The 23401-nt window shown below is 42.8% G+C and overlaps 1 protein-coding gene across 1 annotated transcript in view; it reads left to right on the top strand.

Moving 5' to 3' along the window:
* Window positions 1-22233, top strand: part of LOC130367654 (mucin-3B-like) — a 59766-nt gene extending 37533 nt beyond the window's left edge. Inside the window, exons 7-11 of the mRNA XM_056570210.1 lie at window positions 6557-6619; window positions 6707-6869; window positions 8923-9084; window positions 13516-13617; window positions 20685-22233. Of these exons, the coding sequence (XP_056426185.1) occupies window positions 6557-6619; window positions 6707-6869; window positions 8923-9084; window positions 13516-13609 (482 nt within the window). The 3' untranslated portion in view covers window positions 13610-13617; window positions 20685-22233. The remainder of the gene's footprint in view (window positions 1-6556; window positions 6620-6706; window positions 6870-8922; window positions 9085-13515; window positions 13618-20684) is intronic.
* Window positions 22234-23401: the final 1168 nt, after the last annotated feature.

The raw sequence follows: 23401 nt of genomic DNA, 5'->3' as shown, positions 1-23401 counted from the left end.
TTTAAATAGAAGTAATTTACAAATCTGTTTAACTTTCTGACACCAGTTGATTTAAAAAAAAAAAAAAAAAAAAGTTTTCCACGGTAGTACCCCTTTGAACTTCTCAAGAGTAGTGATGAGCGGTTCGTACGTGTTGAACGCTACTAAAAGTTTGGTTATGCGCAAAACTCTGGTGCACACATTATTGTGAGAAAGCAGTGCATAGAGGGTTTTGCGTCACATTTGAGCACAGTCTGTTGAATCTCAAATTCAAGTATAGCAGTTTCTTTATTAATTTGTAGCCCACCAATTGTTGAGGAAGAGCAGAGCATAGAGGGTTTTGTGTCACCATTGCCGAAGCCTGTTTTTTGGCCCTAACTTTGACATTAAAGGGGTTCTCCACCATAAGGTGATTTTAGTACGTACCTGGCAGACAGTAATGGACATGCTTAGGAAGGATCTGCGCTTGTCTTTGGGATAAATGACTATGTTGTGAGATTACCATAATACTGTGGCTAGCTTTTTGTGAACTGGTACTTCCTGTTTGAGTTTTCTTTTTTTTACTACAAATCCCACAATTCCATTTTCCTCCCTCCCACACATCAGCCACCCCACCCATTGAAACATAAATGAGCTGCATCCATTCAAAAGACCTGTGGTTTTCACTCAGGGTGCCTACAGCTGTTGTATTACTTGCAGATTGCTCTCTCTCCCACCAAGCGATCCCTCCACCCATTGAAGCAGACAGGCTCCCTGTCATCAGCTGACTAGTGATGTTAGGTCTCGGCCGCATTGCAACCTGGGAAAAATCTGAGACAACAGTCATTTTGTATGCTGGTAAAAATAAATAGTGGGGTGAAAATCACAGAAGAATTGTGAGAAAACCATCACACACAGGTACAGACACTATATTATGAACTACACTAACTTTACAGCCCCTGTAGAATAGTTAAATAAAAAAATTCCTGGATTATCCCTATAACTATGCCTAAAAAAACTGACAGCTTGTTCACCCGCACTAAACCTAATTTATTGGGTCATAGCACGAGTGAACAGCTTTAAAAAGAGGAGTTTCTCACATTTATCTGTGAAGTACTTGCAGAGTTCTGGCTATTTATATACACGTTCCTATAGCTTTGCTCGGCACAAAGAAGGCAGGGAGCCGGATAGCTGAGCTCCCCTGCATCATCAATATTTTCCGCCGGCCCACCCTTGAGATGAATATTCAAACGCCTGCCAGGGGTGAGCATTTTTGCCAAAATTCGGTGAACCAGCCGACCTAAACTTTTTAAATAATTCTCTGATCTCTACTAAAGAGGTTCACACACCCCTCCCCCCCCCCATTATCATGTTCTAATCTGTCTCAGATTAATAAAATCCTCAAATGTCGCACACTGCAAGTGAGAAAAGAAAAGTGGCAAAGTGCTTAGAAGGGTCTAATGCTAGGTTTTAACACAGTTTTTCTGGCAATTTTTGGAATACTGCCACTGCAGTTTTAGAGCCAGAGTCAGAAGTGGATCCAGTACGAAGGAGTCCTTTCTTTATATTTCCAATCCCAGTTGAATACACTTCTGGCTTTGGCTCCAAAAAAACAAAAAAAAACCTGTGTGGAATCCTAGCTTAACCCCTTAACACCCACGGACGTATATTTAAGTCCATGGCCGGTTCCCGTATTGTTAAGCGCATTCAGAAGCTGAGCGCGCTTTGTATCTTCTGGGTCCTGGTTCCTATCGGCAACCAGGACCCGTGGCTAATACAGGACATCGCAGATCGAGCTGATGTCCGGTATTAACCCTTTAGATGACGTAATTAAAGTTGATTGCAGCATCTAAAACGGGAGAAATCAATGCCGGTTAGCTCAGTGGAGCTGCTCTGGACCGCCGCGGTGAAATCGTGGTGTCCCGAACAGCTGAGAGGACAGCGGGAGGCGCCTTACCTCGCTTCACTCTGTACGATCGTCGTTGCTGAGATACAGGCTGGAGCAATCGAGCACAGATGCTATGCTATGGCATAGCATTGTTTAGTGTATGTAATCAAAGGATTATAATTATTTTACTAATTAAAATAGTAATTTTAATTAGTAAAATAAAGAAAAACCTATATCAATTGGGTATCACTGTAACTGTATGGATCTATAGAATAAATATTTGGTATCATTTTTACCCAAAAAGTCCACTGCCTAGAATCAGAAGCCCCCAAAAGTTACAAAATGGTGTTTTTTTCATATTTTGCCCCACAAATATTTTTTTAATGGGTTTGTGGTAAATTTTGGGGTAAAAAGATTGATGTCAATACAAAGTACAATTGGTAGCGCAAAAAATAACCCCTCATATGAGTCTGTAGGTGCAAAATTGAAAGCGTTATGATTTTTAGAAGGTGATGAGGAAAAAACTAAAGTGCAAAAACATAAAAAAAACTGTGGTCCTTAACCCCTTAAGGATGCAGGACGTAAATGTACGTCCTGGTGAGGTGGTACTTAACGCACCAGGACGTACATTTACGTCCTGTGCATAACCGCGGGCATCGGAGCGATGCCCGTGTCATGCGCGGCTGATCCCGGCTGCTGATCGCAGCCAGGGACCCGCCGGCAATGGCCGACGCCCGCGATCTCGCGGGCGTCCGCCATTAACCCCTCAGGTGCCTGGATCAATACAGATCCCGGCATCTGCGGCAGTGCGCGATTTGAATGAATGATCGGATCGCTCGCAGCGCTGCTGCGGGGATCCGATCATTCATAATGCCGCACGGAGGTCCCCTCTCCTTCCTCCGTGCGGCTCCCGGCGTCTCCTGCTCTGGTCTGTGATCGAGCAGACCAGAGCAGGAGATGACCGATAATACTGATCTGTTCTATGTCCTATACATAGAACAGATCAGTATTAGCAATCATGGTATTGCTATGAATAGTCCCCTATGGGGACTATTCAAATGTAAAAAAAAATGTAAAAAAATGTAAAAGTAAAAGTAAAAAAAAAGTGAAAAATCCCCTCCCCCAATAAAAAAGTAAAACGTCAGTTTTTTCCTATTTTACCCCCAAAAAGCGTAAAAAACATTTTTTATAGACATATTTGGTATCGCCGCGTGCGTAAATGTCCGAACTATTAAAATAAAATGTTAAATATCCCGCACGGTGAACGGCGTGAACGAAAAAAAAAGTCCAAAATTCCTACTTTTTTAATACATTTTATAAAAAAAAAATTATAAAAAATGTATTAAAAGTTTTTTATATGCAAATGTGGTATAAAAAAAAAGTACAGATCATGGCTCAAAAAATGAGCCCCCATACCGCCGCTTATACGGAAAAATAAAAAAGTTAGAGGTCATCAAAATAAAGGGATTATAAACGTACTAATTTGGTTAAAAAGTTAGTGATTTTTTTTAAGCGCAACAATAATATTAAAAGTATGTAATAATGGGTATCATTTTAATCGTATTGACCCTCAAAATAAAGAACACACGTCATTTTTACCATAAATTGTACGGCGTGAAAACGAAACCTTCCAAAATTAGCAAAATTGCGTTTTTCGTTTTAATTTCCCCACAAAAATAGTGTTTTTTGGTTGCGCCATACATTTAATGATATAATGAGTGATGTCATTACAAAGGACAACTAGTCGCGCAAAAAACAAGCCCTCATACTAGTCTGTGGATGAAAATATAAAAGAGTTATGATTTTTAGAAGGCGAGGAGGAAAAAATGAAAACGTAAAAGTCCTTAAGGCCAAAATGGGCTGAGTCCTTAAGGGGTTAAAGGGGTACTCCGCTGGAATTTTTTTTTTTAAATCAACTGGTGCCAGAAAGTTAAACAGATTTGTAAATTACTTCTATTAAAAAATCTTAACTCTTCCAGTACATATCAGCTACTCTATGATCCACAGGAAGTTCTTTTCTTTTTAAATTTCCTTTCTGTCTGACCACAGTGCTCTCTACTGACACCTCTGTCCATGTCAGGAACTGTCCAAAGCAGGAGAGGTTTTCTATGGGCATTTGCTCCTACTCTGGACAGTTCCTAAAATGGACAGAGGTGGCAGCAGAGAGCACTGTGGTCAGACAGAAAGGAATTAAAACAGAAAAGAACTTCCTCTGTGGTATACAGCAGCTGATTAGTACTGGAAGGATCTAGATTTTTTTTATTTACAAATCTGTATAACTTTCTGGCACCAGTTGATTTAACAAAATTGTTTTCCAGTGGAGTACCCCTTTAACCCCTTAACGATGCAGGACATAAATGTACGTACTGGTTAGGTGGTACTTAACGCACCAGGACATACATTTACATCTTATACACAACAGCAAGCATCGGAGCGATGCTCGGGTCATGCGTGCAGCCAGAGACCCGCGGATGTCTGCCATTAACCCCTCAGATGCTGTGATCAATACAGATCCCGCCATCTGCGGCTGTGCAGTCACTAAAATTGATGATCAGATCGCCCGCAGTGCTGCAGCGGCAATCCAATCATCCAGAAGGGCAGACGAGGTCCCCTCACCTGCCTCCGCTGCCTTCCACAGGTCTTCTGCTCTGGTCTGAGATCGAGCAGACCAGAGAAGATGACGGATAACACTGATCAGTGCTTTGCCCTATGCATGGCACTAAACAGTATTAACAATCAAATGATTGCTATAAATAGTCCCCTATGGGGACTATTAAAGTGTAAAAATAAAAGTAAAAAAAGTAAAAAATGTAAGTAAAATTTTTTTTGAAAATTCCCTCCCCCAATAAAAATGTAAATTGTTCGTTTTTCACCATTTTATCCCCAAAAAGTGTAGAATTTATTTTTTATAAACATATTTGGTATCGCCTTGTGTGTAAATATCCAAATTATTAAAATATAATGTTAATTATCCCGTATGGTGAACGTCGTGAACTTAAAAAGAAAAAAGTCCAAAATTGCTGCTTTTTTTAAAAACATTTTATTCCAAATAAAATTGATAAAAAATGTATTACAAGTTTTATATATGCAAATGTAGTATCAAAAAAAATTACAGATCACAGCGCAAAAAATTAGCCCTCATACTGCCGCTTATACGGAAAAATGAAAAAGTTATAAATCAGCAAAATAGAAGGATTTTAAACGCACTAATTTGATTAAAAAGTTTGAGATTTATTTCAAGCGTATAATAATAGAAAAGTATGTAATCATGGGTATCATTTTAATTGTATTGACCCGCAGAATAACTAAAACTGGTCTATTTTACCGTAAATTATACAGCATGAAAACGAAATCTTCCAAAATTAGCAAAATTGCGGTTTTCTTAGCAATTTTCCCACACAAATAGTATTTTTTTTTGTTGCGCCGTACATTTTATGGTAAAGTGAATGATGTCATTACAAAGGACAACTGGTCGCGCAAAAAGCAAGCCCTCTTACAAGTCTGTGGTGAAAAATAAAAGAGTTATGATTTTTAGAAGGCGAGGAGGGAAAAACGAAAACGTAAAAATAAAAATTGTCTTAGTCCATAAATGGGTACTCGCCTTAAAGTTAATGTTTTTTTTATTAAAAAGATTATGCAAAAATAAATATATTTCTAATATATGTTAATTAAAATACAAATATAATTTTTATTGTTTTTTTCACATTAGAAAACATGGCCACTAGGTGTCACCCTATATGGCTCAGGAATCCTTCCCCCCCCCCCCCCTCCCTTACGTTGGGCACGTTCGGACCACTGCTGGCTGGGCAGCGTGGTCCAGCGTGGTCCGAAATGCTCGTTCACAGCTCGTTCTCTGCCTGTATATGAAACAGGCAGAGAGCGAGCACAGCGGCGAAATTTGAATATCCCCTCCACCCTTCATATGCCTCTTCTCACTGCAGCATGCGTGCTGCAGTCTATCTGTCATGCTGGAGACAAAGAGGGAGACGACAGTCCTCCGACGTTCCTCCTCTCTGTATGGCACGTGTATAGCGAAACAGAGAGGAGGGGACTGAGAGGCTGCCATCCCTGCCCTGATCTATGCCTCTATGCACGCTCCCGAGAGGGAGTGCAGCATACTGGAAGATGGGCGGAAACGAGCCCCGGCCAGGCTTCAGATGACGTTGCGCCTGCCGGGCCACGCCCCCTTCCTGCCCTGCGAAGAGAGCTCAACACTGAGCTACCGAAGACGGAATAAACAAGGTATTTTAACGGGGATTTCCTTACATATTAATAAAGGGATAGAGGTGGTTGGTGTCAGGGACAGATGGGGAGGGGGATTAGGGATAGTTTAGTTAATGAAAGCCTCACTGTAAAGACCCAAATGGGCTGAGTCCTTAAGTGGTTAAGAGTTTTAAATCTGAAATGTTGGTGGAGCACCTCTTTGCTGTCAATTTGTGCAAAAAGTTGTACATATTTAGATTCTAATAGATTCAATTTTGAAACTTTTTCAAATAATAAAGCAAAAACGACAGAAAGTTTACATGTAGAATTTATTTTTATGTGTAAATCCATTTTCAATGAGTGACTCCGAATGGTGGATACAGATGTCAGAAAATATCAGCTCCAACTATGAAGACCAGAGTCACTGGCATCTGACGTCAGCTATTTGTTCTGGAAATAGAACCCCACCGCTTACTAATTCATCTCTTTTTGTGTTTGTTCCCACAGGTAGTAGTTTTTGTTTTGATTCACAGTATGGAAATGTTACAGAAGTGGAAATACCAAATACTGGTAAGGGTACAACGCCTGTGACTTTGGACTTTTTCTGGCTCTTTTGTGATGTGATCTAAACATTTTAATTGTTATTTGTCTCAACAGATTTTTGTGACCGAAAACTTGGTGATGATATTAAAGATTTTTACACTCAAATAGTTACACCTGAAGGTCTGGCCTGCATTTCGCATTGTGATACATTATCTACAAAATACGTAGACTGTAACGGTGGTCAATGTGTGATACAGACAACAGGTCCACAGTGCTTGTAAGTGTGTAGGAGACATTGTAGATTTGTGAGATCTCCTAAAAAGGTCTTTGTCAGTATTTAGTCAAGTTACTCACCTGAATCTTAGATAAGGCCAGTGCTTATAGGCCATATAGCATACAGTCCATATAGTCTACTAGGTTATGAACGTTGTAGGGGAAGTCTATAGGAGCTTCTCATCTCAGTGGCTACCTAGTACAGTAGAATCTACCAATGGCGGACAATCACTGGGAATAAAAAAGTGTCCGCTATTGAGAGATGTTCCTTATTGGGAAATAGGCTCAAAATTCTTCCTAAATGTCTGAATACCGTCCTGTACTCACTCCAGAGTGTAATTACCTATAAAACATGATAAAAAGACATATTACAGTACAATCTCCCAGTGTTGTTTAATCTCCCCTTATCCCTCCCCGTATCATTTAATTCCCCCTTTTATGCCCTGTGCCACCTTATTCCCCCTGTGCCCTGTGCCAAATTATTCCCCCCACTTACCCCCTGTGCCGCATCATTTCCCCTCTGTGTAAATTCATCACCCTCCTCTTTATGAAGTGGCACAGGGGGATAGAGGGGAAAGAAATGGCACAGGGGGTGGTAAAGAGGGGGTGATGAATTTGCAAAGAGGGCAATAAAGGGGGAATTAAATATCACGGGAGGGGGGGGGGGAATCAAGAGCAAATAATGTGGCACAGGGGGTAATAAAGGGGGGGGGGTGTTGTTTGGCCCAGGGGAATAAAGTGGCAGGGAGGGATCAGGGAAGGAGGGGGATGATGTGGCCATGGGACATACAGAAGTATTAGACCAATGTTTAAACATCAGTCTTCTGCTTCTGTGCTGGGGCTTCTGCAGGGGGTGCAGCGTGGGCTTGGGCCCTTTATTGGGGTATTGGCTGTACCCCCTGACGGCAGCCCTGTGTACAAGGTAGGGCCGGCACATAAGCCTGGTTGTCCCCTATTGGGAGGTGTCCACTAAGGGAGATTTCACTGTAATGCCTACATTTCTCCTGAGGCAGCTGCTGTAGGGGAAATGTCTGTCCAGATAAGGTTTGCCCCAGCAAAATCATTTGTTTTCTGGGGGTTGCAAGACCTGCCACAGATTCTGCTTGATTACTATTATGTCATCAAGACATATTAGTTATTGCAATTGATGAAGGTCCATGATGTACTGAGACCCTCACCATTTGTTAAAATAAAAGACAGTATAAAAAAATTAAATAATATATATACTGACGTATACCAGCCCAACAAAGGTAGTATAAATGGGACCCTGTGCATATGTTTGGCACATATGTCAAACAGGCACTTCGTGAACATATCCTTACACTATCTGACCATGTTTATAGCAACTCAATTCATCAACCCCCAAACCTAGACCTCCGCCCAGACTGGATTCTGCCTGACTGCTTGAGGATTTGCAATGTTGTGTCTTGGTTGGCTGGGCCAGCCACCGCCTCTGCCAGGACCACTCTCAGCGCTAGCAACCTGGTAGGAATTAGTAGTGAAAAACAGATCCTCTTAGGAGAGGGTAAAATGTTTAAAATCTAGGGGCTTCTTTGACAATGACCTCAAAAGTTACTCTATAATGGCCACTGCAGGGGAAAGGCCTGTATGGTTTGGGGTTTTCCCAAGAATGAGCTGATCAACATGGTGGCTCCATTTAGATGAGAAAACCACTTTATTTTTCCAATAATGATGGTGGAAGCCTTACCAGAGAGAGCCCCCCCCCCCCCCATCATACAATCCCCCTGCCCGCCACTGCAATAGGCCTTAAGAAGATATAAAAACAACATCCAAAGGCAGAAAATACCCTAAGTGAGGAAAAATTCATGGTAGGCTCTTCAACTTTTATTGAATTGCAAAATTTTGAGAACCTCACTTAGCTGGCGGGAGGGCATCAAAAGTTGTGAACACAGATTATACAAGGTTGTACCTAGAGACAAAGCCTAGAGGAAGATCATACAACTTTACTGACCAGACTGGAACTCAAGAACTGGCAATTTTTTTTCCAATCATGTTCAAGATACAATTGCTTAAATGTCCTATTTGTCTCCATACAGTTGTCCAAGGACAGATCTCTACATGTACACAGGCTCTAGGTGCATGGGAAAAATACTAAAATCAGGACTTTATGGAGGCATCGGAGCGGCCATTGGTGTCCTCGTAATTATTGTTGCCACTGTGGGATTCCTCTTATGTAGAAAAAAGAAGACGACAAATCGGTGAGATCTGCTAAGGAATACCTTACTTATCTAAGAAACGGGAGGTAGGGGTAGACTGACAACTCGTGGGGCCCCCGGGCAATAGAGAATCATGGGCCCCCCATGCACATTGGCGCCAGATAGCTCAGCATCCTTAACCAATGAGGAGTGTTATATGAAGCACGCTCAGAAGCTCAGTGTGCTTCATACACAGTGGGTCCCTGTTTGTATGAGCAGCTGGGACCCATAGATATTGGCTGACATCACCGATTGGGTTGCAGGAAGTGGCGGGCCCCCCTCAGGCCGGGCCCTCGGGCAGTGCCTGTGTCCCCGACCTGTCAGTCCATCACTGATGGGAGGTCAAGGGAGCAGAAACCATGATCATAGAAACGTCTCAGCTATTGTCTCACATCCTTGGTAAACTGTCTAGTCTATTCTACCAACCCCCGAAAACACCTTTAGGTTACAGAACTATTAAATCACATAGAAATAGCTTCAGATGTGAATGACAAAGGGTTAAAACCTTCCCCGGTGTTTATAGTAGTCTGTATAGAGATAGAAGGAGTCCCTGACTATCCATTCTACTAAGGTACTTAACATGTTTCTTAAAGGATAAGTATCATGAAAAAAAAACTTATACCCTATAGGAAGCAGTCAGCAATCTTTGGCTCTCCCATAGAGCTATATAAAGGGCGTGGCGTGGGGGGTTGGCAGTGCTCGAACCCTCCGTGATCTAAAACTTATCCCCTATTCTTCGGATAGGGTATAAGTTTTTCTTCATGATACTTATCCTTTAATGGTGCCTCCATATGGCATCACAATACAGAGTTATTCTCCCTAACAACTTCTTTAACTCCTTAAGGACCAAGGACGTACCAGTACGTCCTTGGTCCTGCTCCCGTGATATAACGCGGGGTTACACGGTAACCCCGCATCATATCACGGCGGGCCCGGCGTCATAGTGAAGCTGGGACCCGCCGCTAATAGCACGCAGCGCCGATCGCGGCGCCGCGCGCTATTAACCCTTCAGCCGCGCGCTCAGAGCTGAGCCGCGCGGCTAAAAGTGAAAGTAAAAGCTGCCGGTTAACTCAGTGGGCTGTTCGGGATAGCTGCGGCAAAATCGCCGCATCCCAAACGGCTTACAGGAAAGCGGGAGGGCCCCTACCTGCCTCCTCGCTGTCCGATCGCCGAATGACTGCTCAGTGCCTTAGATCCAGGAATGAGCAGTCATGCGGCAGAATCATCGATCACTGGTTTCCTATGAGAAACCAGTGATCAGTATAAGAGATCAGTGTGTGCAGTGTTATAGGTCCCTATGGGATAATAATGATCAGTATAAGAGATCAGTGTGTGCAGTGTTATAGGTCCCTATGGGATAACAATGATCAGTGTGTGCAGTGTTATAGGTCCCTATGGGACCTATAACACTGCAAAAAAAAAGTGGAAAAAAAAAGTGAATAAAGATCATTTAACCCCTCCCCTATTAAAAGTTTGAATCACCCCCCTTTTCCCATTAAAAAAAACAGTGTAAATAAAAATAAAAATAAACATATATGATATCACCGCGTGCGGAATGTCCAAATTATAAAAATATATCATTAATTAAACCGCACAGTCAATGGCGTACGCGCAAAAAAATTCAAAAGTCCAAAATAGTGCATTTTTGGTCACTTTTTATATCATTTAAAAATGAATAAAAAGCGATCAATAAGTCCTATCAATACAAAAATGGTACCGTTAAAAACTTCAGATGACGGCGCAAAAAATGAGCCCCCATACCGCCCCATACACGGAAAAAAAAAAAAAAAAGTTATAGGGGTCAGAAGATGACAATTTTAAACGTATTAATTTTCCTGCATGTATTTATGATTTTTTCCAGAAGTCCGACAAAATCAAACCTATATAAGTAGGGGATCATTTTAATCGTATGGACCTACAGAATAAAGATAAGATGTCATTTTTACCGAAGAATGTAATACGTAGAAACGGAAGCCCCCAAAAGTTACAAAACTGCGTTTTTTTTTTTCAATTTTGACGCACAATGATTTTTTTTTCCGTTTCACCGTAGATTTTCGGGCAAAATGACTGACGTCATTACAAAGTACAATTGGTGGCGCAAAAAATAAGCCCTCATATGGATTTTTAGGTGCAAAATTGAAAGAGTTTTGATTTTTTAAAGGCAAGGAGCAAAAAACGAAAATGCAAAAACGGAAAAACCCCTGGTCCTTAAGGGGTTAAGGGAGAATCCCACTGTGACCAGGACAGAAATATACGACAGCTTGTAGCTGCTGTGACCTGTCCAGGCATGCTGGGAGTTGTAGTTTTGTGACAACTGGAGGCACCCAAGTTAGGAAACACTGACCTATATAGATGCCTATAGGAGACTTTGGACAAAATAAAACATATACAACGTGGTAAAGATCAAATATGTTTAATGTTTTTTTTGTTGTTGTTTACATTATTATTATTTTTTTTTTAATGGGAAAAGGGGGTGATTTAAACATTAATTAGGGAAGGGGCTTATTCACATTTATTCACTTTTTTTTACATTATTGACTTTTTTTTACATTCACAATTTTTTAGTCCCTGTAGGAGAATATTATATGTAGTCTTTCGGTTGCATACACTGAACAATGCTGTAACATATTATTAATAATTATTCTTAGCGGCTGCTGAAGCTTCCTGCAATAAAGGAACGTCGATCAGATGAGCCGGAGGAATGTAAGGAACCTCAGCCCGTACTCAGCTGATCGAGAGCCTGAGACTTTGTTGCGGTAGTTCCGATCAGCAATCTGAGCTAGCCAGCATTCGTTTATTCACGTTTTAGATGCTGCAATAAACATTCATCGGGGCATCTAAAGGTTGCAACTTATGCCCCATCCACAGGATAGTAGGGTGGTCTACACAGCCTTGTGCATGGAGAGGTGGCTGCTCTGTGCATGGGGAGGGACGGGGAGGGGCCGGGCAGGAGGTTGTGGGGGTACAAGTGATTGGACCCCTCTGTGATTAGAAAGACATTAGCAGTGGGTTCTGATTACTTATACTCGGGACCTACTGGAAATGAAGCACACTCAGCTCCGGAACGTGCTTTATACAAAGGAAGCAGGACTAGGACATACGTTTATGCCCCATGTCCTTAAAGCGGTACTCCAGCGCTAAGACATCTTATCCCCTTTCCAAAGGATAGGGGATAAGATGCCTGATTGCGGGGATCCCACCACTGGGGATCCCCGTGATCTTGCACGCAGCACCGCGTTAACATCAGTCTCCGGAGCATGTTCGCTCCGGGTATGATGACTGGCGATCACGGGGCCGGAGCATTGTGATGTCATGGCTCCACCCCCTCAATGCAAGCCTACGGGAGGGGGCGTGACAGCTGTCACACCCGTTTCCATGGGCTTGCATTGAGGAGGCTGAGCATGACGTCACACGGGGGCGGAGCCGTGACGTCACAACGCTCCGGCCCCGTGATCGCCAGTCATCAGACCCGGAGCGAACATGCTCCGGGGACTGATGGTAATGGGTGCCGCGTGCTAGATCATGGGGGTCCCCAGCGGCAGGACCCCCGCGATCAGGAATCTTATGCCCTATCCTATCGATAGGGGATAAGATGTCTTAGCGCCGGAGTACCCTTTTAAATTGTACCTGTCAGATCCCACAAAAAAAATAAACAAAAAAAAGAATTAATATGTTACTCAGTACCTAATCCTGACCATGTACATCTAATTTTTATGCCTCTATCCCCTATATTTATTATAACAATCACTCTTTTCATTAGCTCACAATGTTAGAAATCCTCTCAGGGAAGGAATAGTGTCCCTCCCTTGTGGTGGTGGGAGGTGATTGGTGTGTGGTGGGAGGGGGGGCATCATTTCCTTGTGGTGGTGGGAGGGGATTGGTGTGTGGTGGGAGGGTGGTGGTGTGAGGTGATTGGTGTGTCTGCTCCTGCAGCCTTGTCCATGACCCATCTTTTGTCCACGACTCATGGACAAGCCTGATGCTGCTGCAGGACTGGTTAGTGTCCCAGTCGGTATGGAGACCCCCATTGGTAAGATTTTCAGGAGAGTTTTTTGTATTTAATATTCCTATTTTTTTAAACAACCATATTACAAAAGGTCTTTAATTTTCATCAGTAACAACATATAAAAGTTTTGGGATCTGACAATTTAAGGAGTTAAAATTATACCACTATAAAAAGAACAACAATAATACAAATATAATACTAAAAGTAATAACTAATACATACATAAGAGGAAACATGATACTTAAGTAATACTAGATGTAGTAATAATATAGTAAGAGTATCATTATTCTGTGAGGCAGGTTATAATAATACACATATGAAATAACAGGTAAGAACTAATACATACAAAAGAGAAAATAGCAGAAAATGATACAATGATTTTACGATTATTCATTACTTGGTTAACCCCTTATGTTTTCCATTTTTAGGGACACTGAAAAGGACAATGTTAACCAGTACGAGTATATAGAACACGAGTTTAACCGTGACAATGGAAGAAACAACCCCGCAATGAGAATTTGATGAGGACGGTGTGTATTATATGACGCCATGACACAAAAATGCATTGAAATATAAAGGGTGCCATACTGCAGGTTCAATCAGGAACACTGCTATGGGGACTAGACTACATTATGTGCTTAGTCTAGGGCACTACTATGGGATCAACTTCTATTACATACTTGCCAAAGGTCCTGTTAAACTTAGCATTGTCCTGACAACTATATGATAGGTATGATAGGACAAGGTTTGTGAAAATTTGCATTGAAAGGTGAGTTTTTGGAATTAACTGTGCCTGGGCTTACAAATGACCTTTGATTTGCTTCTCGGTCAGAACCCCCCCCCGCCCTTTATATAGCTCTATGGGAGAGGCGAAGATTGCAGAGTGGCTCTTCCATAGAGCAATCTCCTGTATGGGGCCCGGGTACTTACCATCCCTTGAGTGCTCATGCCCCCACCTTTGGAAATGGGATCCCACCCATTTGATAAGGGCAAAGAGCTAACCAAATAGTAACCATTAACGATGAGTACTTCTGATCTGTTTTTCTGTAGTATAGCTGCTGGGAGGGGGTCCCTATGTACACAGGGACCCCACCAGCAGAATAGTGAATACAGCTCTGGAGTATAATACAGGATATAACTCAGGATCAGTACAAGATAAGTAATGTAATGTATGTACACAGTGACCCCCCCAGCAGAATAGTGAGTACAGCTCTAGAGGATAATACAGGATATAACTCAGGATCAGTACAGGATAAGTAATGTAATGTATGTGCTCAGTGACCTCACCAGCAGAATAGTGAGTACAGCTCTGGAGTATAATACAGGATATAACTCAGGATCAGTACAGGATAAGTAATGTAATGTATGTACACAGTGACCTCACCAGCAGAATAGTGAGTACAGCTCTGGAGTATAATACAGGATATAACTCAGGATCAGTACAGGATAAGTAATGTAATGTATGTACACAGTGACCTCACCAGCAGAATAGTGAGTACAGCTCTGGAGTAAAATACAAGATATAACTCAGGATCAGTACAGGATAAGTAATGTAATGTATGTACACAGTGACCTCACCAGCAGAATAGTGAGTACAGCTCTGGAGTATAATACAGGATATAACTCAGGATTAAAGGGGTACTACCGTGGAAAACTTTTTTTTTTTAAATCAACTGGTGCCAGAAAGTTAAAGGGGTATTCCGCCCCTAGACATTTTATCCCCTATCCAAAGGATAGGGGATAAGATGTCAGATCGGCGCGGTCCCGCTGCTGGGGACCTCTGGGATCCCCGCTGCAGCACCGCGCTATCATTACAGCACAGAGCGAGTTCTCTCTGCACGTAATGATGGGCGGTACAGGGGCCGGAGCATTGTTACGTCACGGATCTGCCCCTCGTGATGTCACGGCCCGCCCCTTTCAATACAAGTCTATGGGAGGGGGCGTGGAGGTCGTCACGCCCCCTCCCATAGACTTGCATTAAGGGGACGGGCCGTGATGTCACGAGGGGCGGCGCCATGACGTCACGCGGCTCCGTCCCCTGTATCGCCCGTCATTACGCACAGAGCGAACTAGCTCTGTGCTGTAATGATAGTGCGGTGCCGGAGCGGGGATCGCGGGGGTACCCAGCAGCGCGGCGATCTGACATCTTATCCCCTATCCTTTGGATAGGGGATAAAATGTCTAGGGGCGGAATACCCCTTTAAACAGATTTGTAAATCACTTCTATTAAAAAATCTTAATCCTTCTAGTACTTTTTAGTGGCTGTATACTAAAGAGAAATCCAAAAAAGAAATGCATTTCCTGTGATGTCCTGACCACAGTGCTCTCTGCTGACCTCTGCTGTCCATTTTAGGAACTGGAGAAAATCCCCATAGCAAACATATGCTTTTCTGGACAGTTCCTAAAATGGACAGCAGAAGTCAGCAGAGAGCACTGTGGTCAGGACATCACAGGAAATGCATTTCTTTTTGGATTTCTCTTAAGCATACAGCCCCTAAAAAGTACTGGAAGGATTAAGATTTTTTAATAGAAGTGATTTACAAATCTGTTTAACTTTCTGGCAACAGTTGATTAAAAAAAAAAGTTTTCCACGGTAGTACCCCTTTAAGAGTGAAGATGTTATTGTTTGGGTGGATGTGAATCTTTGTTTTTCTCATGTGTGCCTTTCTGAATGTTAACATTAACCCCTTAAGGACAACGGACGTACTCCGACGCCCCCGTTTCCGAGTCCTTAAGGACCGAGGACGTAGGAGTACGTCCTGTCCATTCCCGGCCCCCCGCCGCTAGCCGTAGGGGAAACGGTGCCCGATGCCTGCTGAAATCGTTCAGCAGGCATCGCGGCATATCGCCCAGGGGGGTCATGATGACCCCCCATGTCGGCGATCGCAGCGTATCGCTCGTAAATTCAGACGAGCGATGTGCTGCGATTCCGTTCCCCGCCGCTCGTTGGGCGGGGATCGGAGCCGGATGTCTGCTGATTTCAATCAGTAGACATCCTGGCAGTGTGCAGGAGGAGGTCTGGAGGACCTCCTATACCTGCGATCGCTGCAGGACGCCGGTAACTACTTACCGGCGTTCTGCAGCGGTTCCTGGTCATCAGGGTCACGTGTGACCCTGTGACCCGGATATAGATGGTGACTGGTGGTGTAGTATACACCACCAATCACCATCCGTGCTGTACTGGGGACTGGCATTGTGGCCACCCCCCTCAGTACAGTTGTGATTGGGTGGCCAAGTGGCCACACCAATCACAGTGTAATGGGAGGGGATGGTGGGGGCTAGGAGCATGTTGCTTCGTTCTGCCCGCCATTCCACAGAGATCTGGCGAGCAGGACGGAGCCCTGTGCTGCCCACCATCCCCTCAGTAAAAAAAAAAGTGCCCCTTGCCCCCTTTCTGTGGCCCCTTGGCACAGAAATCCCCAGGGATAGCTTTAGATTAGGTAGGGACAGGTTAGGGTTTAAAAAAAAATTTTTTTTTTTTCCCCAGCGTACCTCAGTGGGTGTCCGTGGGTCCGTAGCACCTTTAGCTGCGTGACCCCGGCCCTGCTGGGTCGCTGCGGTCTGCCTCCAGCGTTTTTTTTGGGCGCAGATCTTTTTTTTTTTTCACCTAAGCGTGTGTGCAGACCCTCTTAGTTATAAAAGAGCGGTCCGCCACCGTTTGTTAAAGCCCACCTGCCGCTGATCAGTCCCGTAGTACTGATCAGCGTTTTTTTTTTGTGGTGCCGGTGCTTTTTTTCGTGTTTTCTAGCGTTTTTCTGCACCCATAGGCGGTCCGTGTCACCAGTAGCAGGCGTGTACTGTGTGGCCGGACCTTACCTTTGTGTGTGCGGCGTGCCTCACCGCTGTCAGTGATTTATCACTGATCAGCGTTTTTTTTTGTGGTAAAGGCACCTTTTCGGTTAAGGCGTTTTTTTTTTGCACCCATAGGCGGTCCGTGCCACCAGTAGCAGGCGTGTACTGTGTGGACGGACCGTACCTGTGTGTGCAGCCTGTCCCACCGCTGTCAGTGATTTATCACTGATTAGCGTTTTCTGGGGGGTTCAGGTGGGTGCATTTTTTTCAGGGGTAAAGCGTTTTTTTTTTTTTTTTTTGTGGGGATCTGTGTACAAGCCACCAGCCACTGTTCTGGGCTGAGTGGCTGGACCCCCCACTGACTTCTGCGCTCCCTGCCGCCACAAGTGCTAATCAGTGCGCACACCACTGATTAGATAAACGCTTTCTTTTGGAGCAGAGCTTTTTTGCGCTAGAAGTCCCCTTTTTATTTTATATTTTTTTCTGTTAGGGCGGGTTAGTTTAGTTAGGTTAGGTTAGGGAGGGTTAGGGCGGGTTAGGGAGGTAGTCTCGCAACACACCACACACATCAATAAAGTTTCCCCCCCCCCACACACACACACACACACCCACACACCCATCCCCATTAGAGTAGGGAAATGGCCCGCAGAGTGTTTTCGGCGGAGGAGGCATATGACATAATTGCCTCCGACACCGAGAGCGGCTCAGAGGACGATGAAGACCCCACCTTCCTTATTTCATCGTCCTCCTTATCATCTAGTTCTGATGATGAGCCACCAAGGCGACGGAGACGCCGCCGTGCGGCGCCGCAAACCTCCTCTGTCCTTGGCCCTGTGTCCCATGCTAGTATGAGTCCCCCTGGCGCTCATACTAGTGAAGCCCCCCTGCCAAGGTCACTGGTACATCGTACCGGAGAACTTGTCTGGACTCAGCCAGCGGACCACGAGCCCGTGATTCCTGAGTTTGTTGGCGACTCAGGAATCAAAATCAACATCGCCGGGTTCACTGAAAAGGACTTTTTCAGTCATTTTTTCAGTGACGACTTTGTTAATTTGATGGTTACACAGACGAATCTGTATGCCCAACAGTTCGTCGCCGCTAACCCGGGCTCACTTTTAGCTAGACCCGGCGGCTGGACTCCAGTCGATGCAGCCGAAATGAGGACCTTTTGGGGCCTCGTGCTGCATATGAGTATAGTTAAAAAACCCAGTGTCAGGCAATATTGGAGTGGGGACGTCTTTTACCAGACCCCGCTCTACAATATGGCCATGGCACGTTCCCGGTTCGAGGCCATTCCGAGATGTTTGCATTATGCTGATAATGCGGCATGTCCCCCCCAAACTGATCCTGCGTATGACCGCCTGTATAAAATCAGGCCGGTCATCAATCACTTCGGGGCCAGATTTTGGGAGGCCTATGTCCCGGGGCGGGAGGTCGCTATTGATGAGTCTCTCATCAGCTTCAAGGGGAGACTCAGCTTCCGGCAATACATCCCTACCAAGCGGGCGCGGTTTGGCGTGAAGATGTATAAACTTTGCCAGAGTACCTCCGGGTACACTTGCAAGTTTATGGTGTATGAGGGATGAGATTCCCGCATTGAAACCTCAGATTGTTCCCCCACTCTGAGTGTTAGCGGGAAAATCGTTTGGGGCCTTTTGCACCCATTGCTAGATAAAGGTTACCACCTTTACGTGGACAACTTTTACACTAGTATCCCTCTCTTCACATCCCTCGCCGCCAGATCCACGGTCGCTTGTGGGACAGTTCGGAAGAATCAAAGAGGCCTTCTGCCCCATCATTCCCTACATGCTCCTATCCCCCGGGGTGAGTCCCGTGCCTTTTCCCATGAGAACCTGTTGTTGGTCCGGTATAAGAGCAAGAGGGATGTCCTTATGCTCACCACAATTCATGGGAATGGCAGCACCCCTGTCCCTGTGCGAGGTACCGCGGGACCAGTCCTCAAGCCCGATTGTATTCTGGACTACAATCGGTATATGGGGGGAGTTGATCTTTCAGATCAAGTCCTCAAGCCATATAATGCCATGCGGAAAACACGTGTATGGTATAAAAAGGTTGCGGTCTACATGGTACAGGTTGCCATGTACAACTCTTTTATACTGCTGGCAACACAGGGACATACCTGTAGTTCCAAGAGGTAGTTCTAAAGGCCCTCATCTATGGTGACCGCCAAAGAACGGGTCAGAGCACCTCTGGAACTTTAGGTCCTCGGATCGTCCCCGGCCAACACTTTCCAGATGTGATCCCCAACACTGGAAGGATGGGACGAACCCAGAAGAAATGCAGAGTGTCTCACAAGAAGGGGAGACGGAAGGACACCACGTACCAATGTGACACTTGCCCCGATCATCCGGGCCTCTGCATAGGCTGCTTCAGGGAGTATCACACTTCCATGGAGTACTACATTTTCCATCCTTTGCCCTAATTTTCATTCCCCAGAATTCGGCTCCAATGTACCAGTTCAGGGTACATTGACTTCCAAATTTTAAACCAAACCCCTCCCCCCAAAAAACAAAACCTTTTTCCCAATACCCCAATATCTTTTTTTTTTTTCTTCCCCCTAAAAAATGGGTCATGGGATACAGAGTCAAGAGCATTGGAGGTTTGCAGCTGCCTCAAATGCGCAGCGCTCTCTCTCCCCACCTGAGCGGGTTGCGCATTTGAGGTAACAGAATAGGGACGGCCCCACACATCCCCTTCCTAGAATGATGATTCAGAGTATAGGGTTTGGGGCGGGCATCATTTTAACTTTTGGCTGTACTCTGGGTCATCATTCTGGGAAAATAATTGGCATATCAGTACTAAAATTGCAATTTTCTTCCCCCCATAGTACACTTCATCCATTCCTGGAAAATAAATTTAGGAAACACCTGTGCGTTCAAAAAATCCCCTTGCCACTCCTTCGCTTCTGAGCCCTCTACTGCGCCCGCCGAACACTTTACATAGACATATGAGGTATGTGCTTACTTTGAGAGAAATTGGGCTACAAACACAAATAAAAATTTTCTCCTTTTACCCCTTGCAAAAATTCAAAAATTGGGTCTACAAGAACATGCGAGTGTAAAAATTGAAGATTTTGAATTTTCTCCTTCACTTTGCTGCTATTCCTGTGAAACACCTAAAGGGTTAACACACTTACTGAATGTCATTTTGAATACTTTGGGGGGTGTAGTTTTTATAATGGGGTCTTTTATGGGGTATTTCTAATATGAAGACCCTTCAAATCCACTTCAAATCTGAACTGGTCCCTGAAAAATATTGAGTTTGAAAATTTTGTGAAAATTTGGAAAATTGCTGCTGAACTTTGAAGCCCTCTGATGTCTTCCAAAAGTAAAAACACGTCAATTTTATGATGCAAACATAAAGTAGACATATTGTATTTGTGAATAAAAAAAAATTATTTTGAATATCCATTTTCCTTACAAGCAGAGAGCTTCAAAGTTAGAAAAATGCAAAATGTTAAATTTTTACATCAAATTTTGGGATTTTTCACCAAGAAAGGATGCAAGTTACCATAAAATGTTACCACTATGTTAAAGTAGAATATGTCATGAAAAAACAATCTCGGAATCAGAATGATAAGTAAAAGCATTCCAGAGTTATTAATGTTTATACTGACAGTGGTCAGATGTTCAAAAAATGCTCTGGTCCTTAAGGTGTAAAATGGCCTGGTCCTTAAGGGGTTAATGATATTTTGCATCAAAGCAGTAGCATGTTATCTACCATTCTTGTTTTTTTTCTCCTCTAATATAATAATAAATGTTATATTTCTTTTTGATTGACATAGGTTGAGATCCAGAGGCCTGAAGTCTCTATTGCATAAAATATCAACACAACTAACAAGAAATTACCGAGGACCATTTGGGAAGAAATATTCAATAAAGCAAGAAAACACAAAGACGCATCACAATGAACTGAAGGACCTAGAAAAGAATAGCAGTTCATGGTATCAGATGCTTTAGAAGTTGGTGAATCCTCACCACTGGGGTCTTATTTCCAGTATAATTGTCTCCTCTACTTCTTGGACAATTAGAGGATGGACAATCCAACCAGATCTACCTACATCTGAAAAAAAAAAACTATGTAGAATGTGTTTTAAACCCTATAGTAATATGTTTAAAAATCTAAAATGTTAATTCTAATTGTGCAAACAATTAGGACATTTGTCACTTTTTTGATACCATGTAGAATCAACTCCAGCCATGATACAGCACCAAGTAGGGAGTGCATGACAATAGGTTTTAAAATGTATTTAGTTTAGTTTTGTTTTCTAAAAGAACATAAAACACAGAGCAGGATACTCTAACATGTTTCGGTCACTTCTGGTCTTTAAACATTACTAAGGTCTGGAAGTGTTTGAAATATGTTGGCTTATTTTGTCTTGTGATTTATGCCATCCAGAAACCTCAAATAAACTGTAAATGGAACAACATAAAACGCAGAACAGGTTACCCCAAAGTGTTTCGGTCACTTCTGGCATGAAGTCATGATGACTGAGGTCTAGAAGTGTTTGAGATATGTTGGCATAATCTGTTCTGTCATTTATGACATCCAGAAGACACAAATAGACTGAACAGCATAAAAAACACAGAACAGGTTTTTGCAACGCATTTTGTTCACTTCTGGCCTTTATTCATGACAAGACATCCGGAAGTGTTTGAAATATGTTGACATAATTTGTCCTGTGATTTATGCCATCCAGAAGACACACATAAACTGGAAACTGAACAACATAAAACACAGAACAGGTTACTCCAACATGTTTCTGTTACTTCTGGCCTTTAGTCATGATGAATAATGTCCAGAAGTGTTTGAAATACATTGGCATAACTTGTTCTGTGATTTATGCCATGTAGAAGCCACAAATAAACCAATAATGTTTAATATCAATTGTGAAACCTCTTTATTTGCCACTTTTTCACCACTTTTTTTGAAAAAAAGTGGGTGGAGCTTACAGCTGAAATTTACTTCAGTCCCTAATTGGCAGACAGAAAGTCAAATATGCGCCAAATTCTGCGCTTAATTATTTAGGATATCATACTATCATGATATCATGATTTGGGCCTACGGTTTATGATGAATTCCATCTGTATCTTTCTTCCTGATTTTCTAAATTCTGGCTAGTCTCTGTCACTGTGGTGGACCATACAGAGTACGGCACAGACCATATGGCTTAAGACAAAGCCAAAACTATTCGTCGGCTTTGTGTTCATCGTGTCACTGTCACCTTATCTATAATTATTTTTACCAAACTTTTTGGGCCGAATTATTTTAAAGCAAAATTGTATATAAATGTTCTAAATATGAATGCAAACTATTAAATTATTATTTTTTAATAAAAAGCACAAAAAATCCTTTGGCTATTAAATTGACATTGAGTTAAAAAGGGTGAAGGAAACTCTTCATGCCATTGATATGGAGTAAAGTCAAGTTATATAAGAAGAATCGTAATGGAAGGCATTGTATTCAGTAGAAACAGTCAAAAAATATTATGTGACGGTATAAAATGCTTAAAATGGTAGAAAGTAGCGAATCGAGAAAATGACCTACGTAAATTTTATGGGCTGAGAATGACTGTGATGTATCTCAATACAAGTAGTAATCCAAGGGCATCTATTCCATATAAGCAGTCCCATGTGGTTGATCAGGAGACATGTGCCCTGAGTGGATGGAGACATGGCATGTCTACTGGGCTAATGCTTCATGCACTATCTAGGGGATCCCCAAACACTGACAAGTTCAGCAATGCTTACAAGCTTCTTAAGGAGTGAATGGTGTTGTGATCTGGTGTGCAATAGGTCAGATGGTGCACACTTTTCATGTTATGGTTGGATATATTTTTAACCCCTTAAAGGGGTACTCCGGTGAAAACCTTTTTTCTTTTAAATCAACTGGTGGCAGAAAGTTAAACATATTTGTAAATTACTTCTATAAAAAAATCTTAATCCTTCCAGTACTTATTAGCTGCTGGATGCTACAGAGGAAATTCCTTTCTTTTTGGAACACTGATGACATCACGAGCACAGTGCTCTCTGCTGACATCTCTGCCCATTTTAGCAACCATGCATAGCAGATGTATGCTAAGGGCAGCATGGTGGCTCAGTGGTTAGCACTGCTGCCTTGCAATGCTGGGGACTTGGGTTCAAATCCCACTAAGGACAACAATAAATAAAGCGTTATTATTATTATAATATCAGCAGAGAGAACTGTGCTCGTGATGTCATCAGAGAGCATTCCAAAAAGAAAATAATTTCCTCTGCAGTATTCAGCAGCTAATAAGTACAGGAAGGATTAAGATTTTTTAATAGAAGTAATTTACAATGCAAAAAATCATGAAATTAAATTTAAAAAAAAGATTTTTTGCCATTTTAACACTTATAGGTTGCATATATTTATACTTTCTGACCAAATAGTTTATGAAACTTATACTTTCAGATTTTTTTTTAAAGTTTTTTTTTTAATTAACATTGTAAATTAAATAGAAACCTAACAATTGCACTTGAA

Source organism: Hyla sarda, chromosome 4, assembly GCF_029499605.1.
Source record: "Hyla sarda isolate aHylSar1 chromosome 4, aHylSar1.hap1, whole genome shotgun sequence".
Lineage (NCBI taxonomy): Eukaryota > Metazoa > Chordata > Amphibia > Anura > Hylidae > Hyla > Hyla sarda.
The sequence above is the reverse complement of the archived record's forward strand: the minus strand, read 5'-3'. Positions and strand labels throughout refer to the sequence as shown.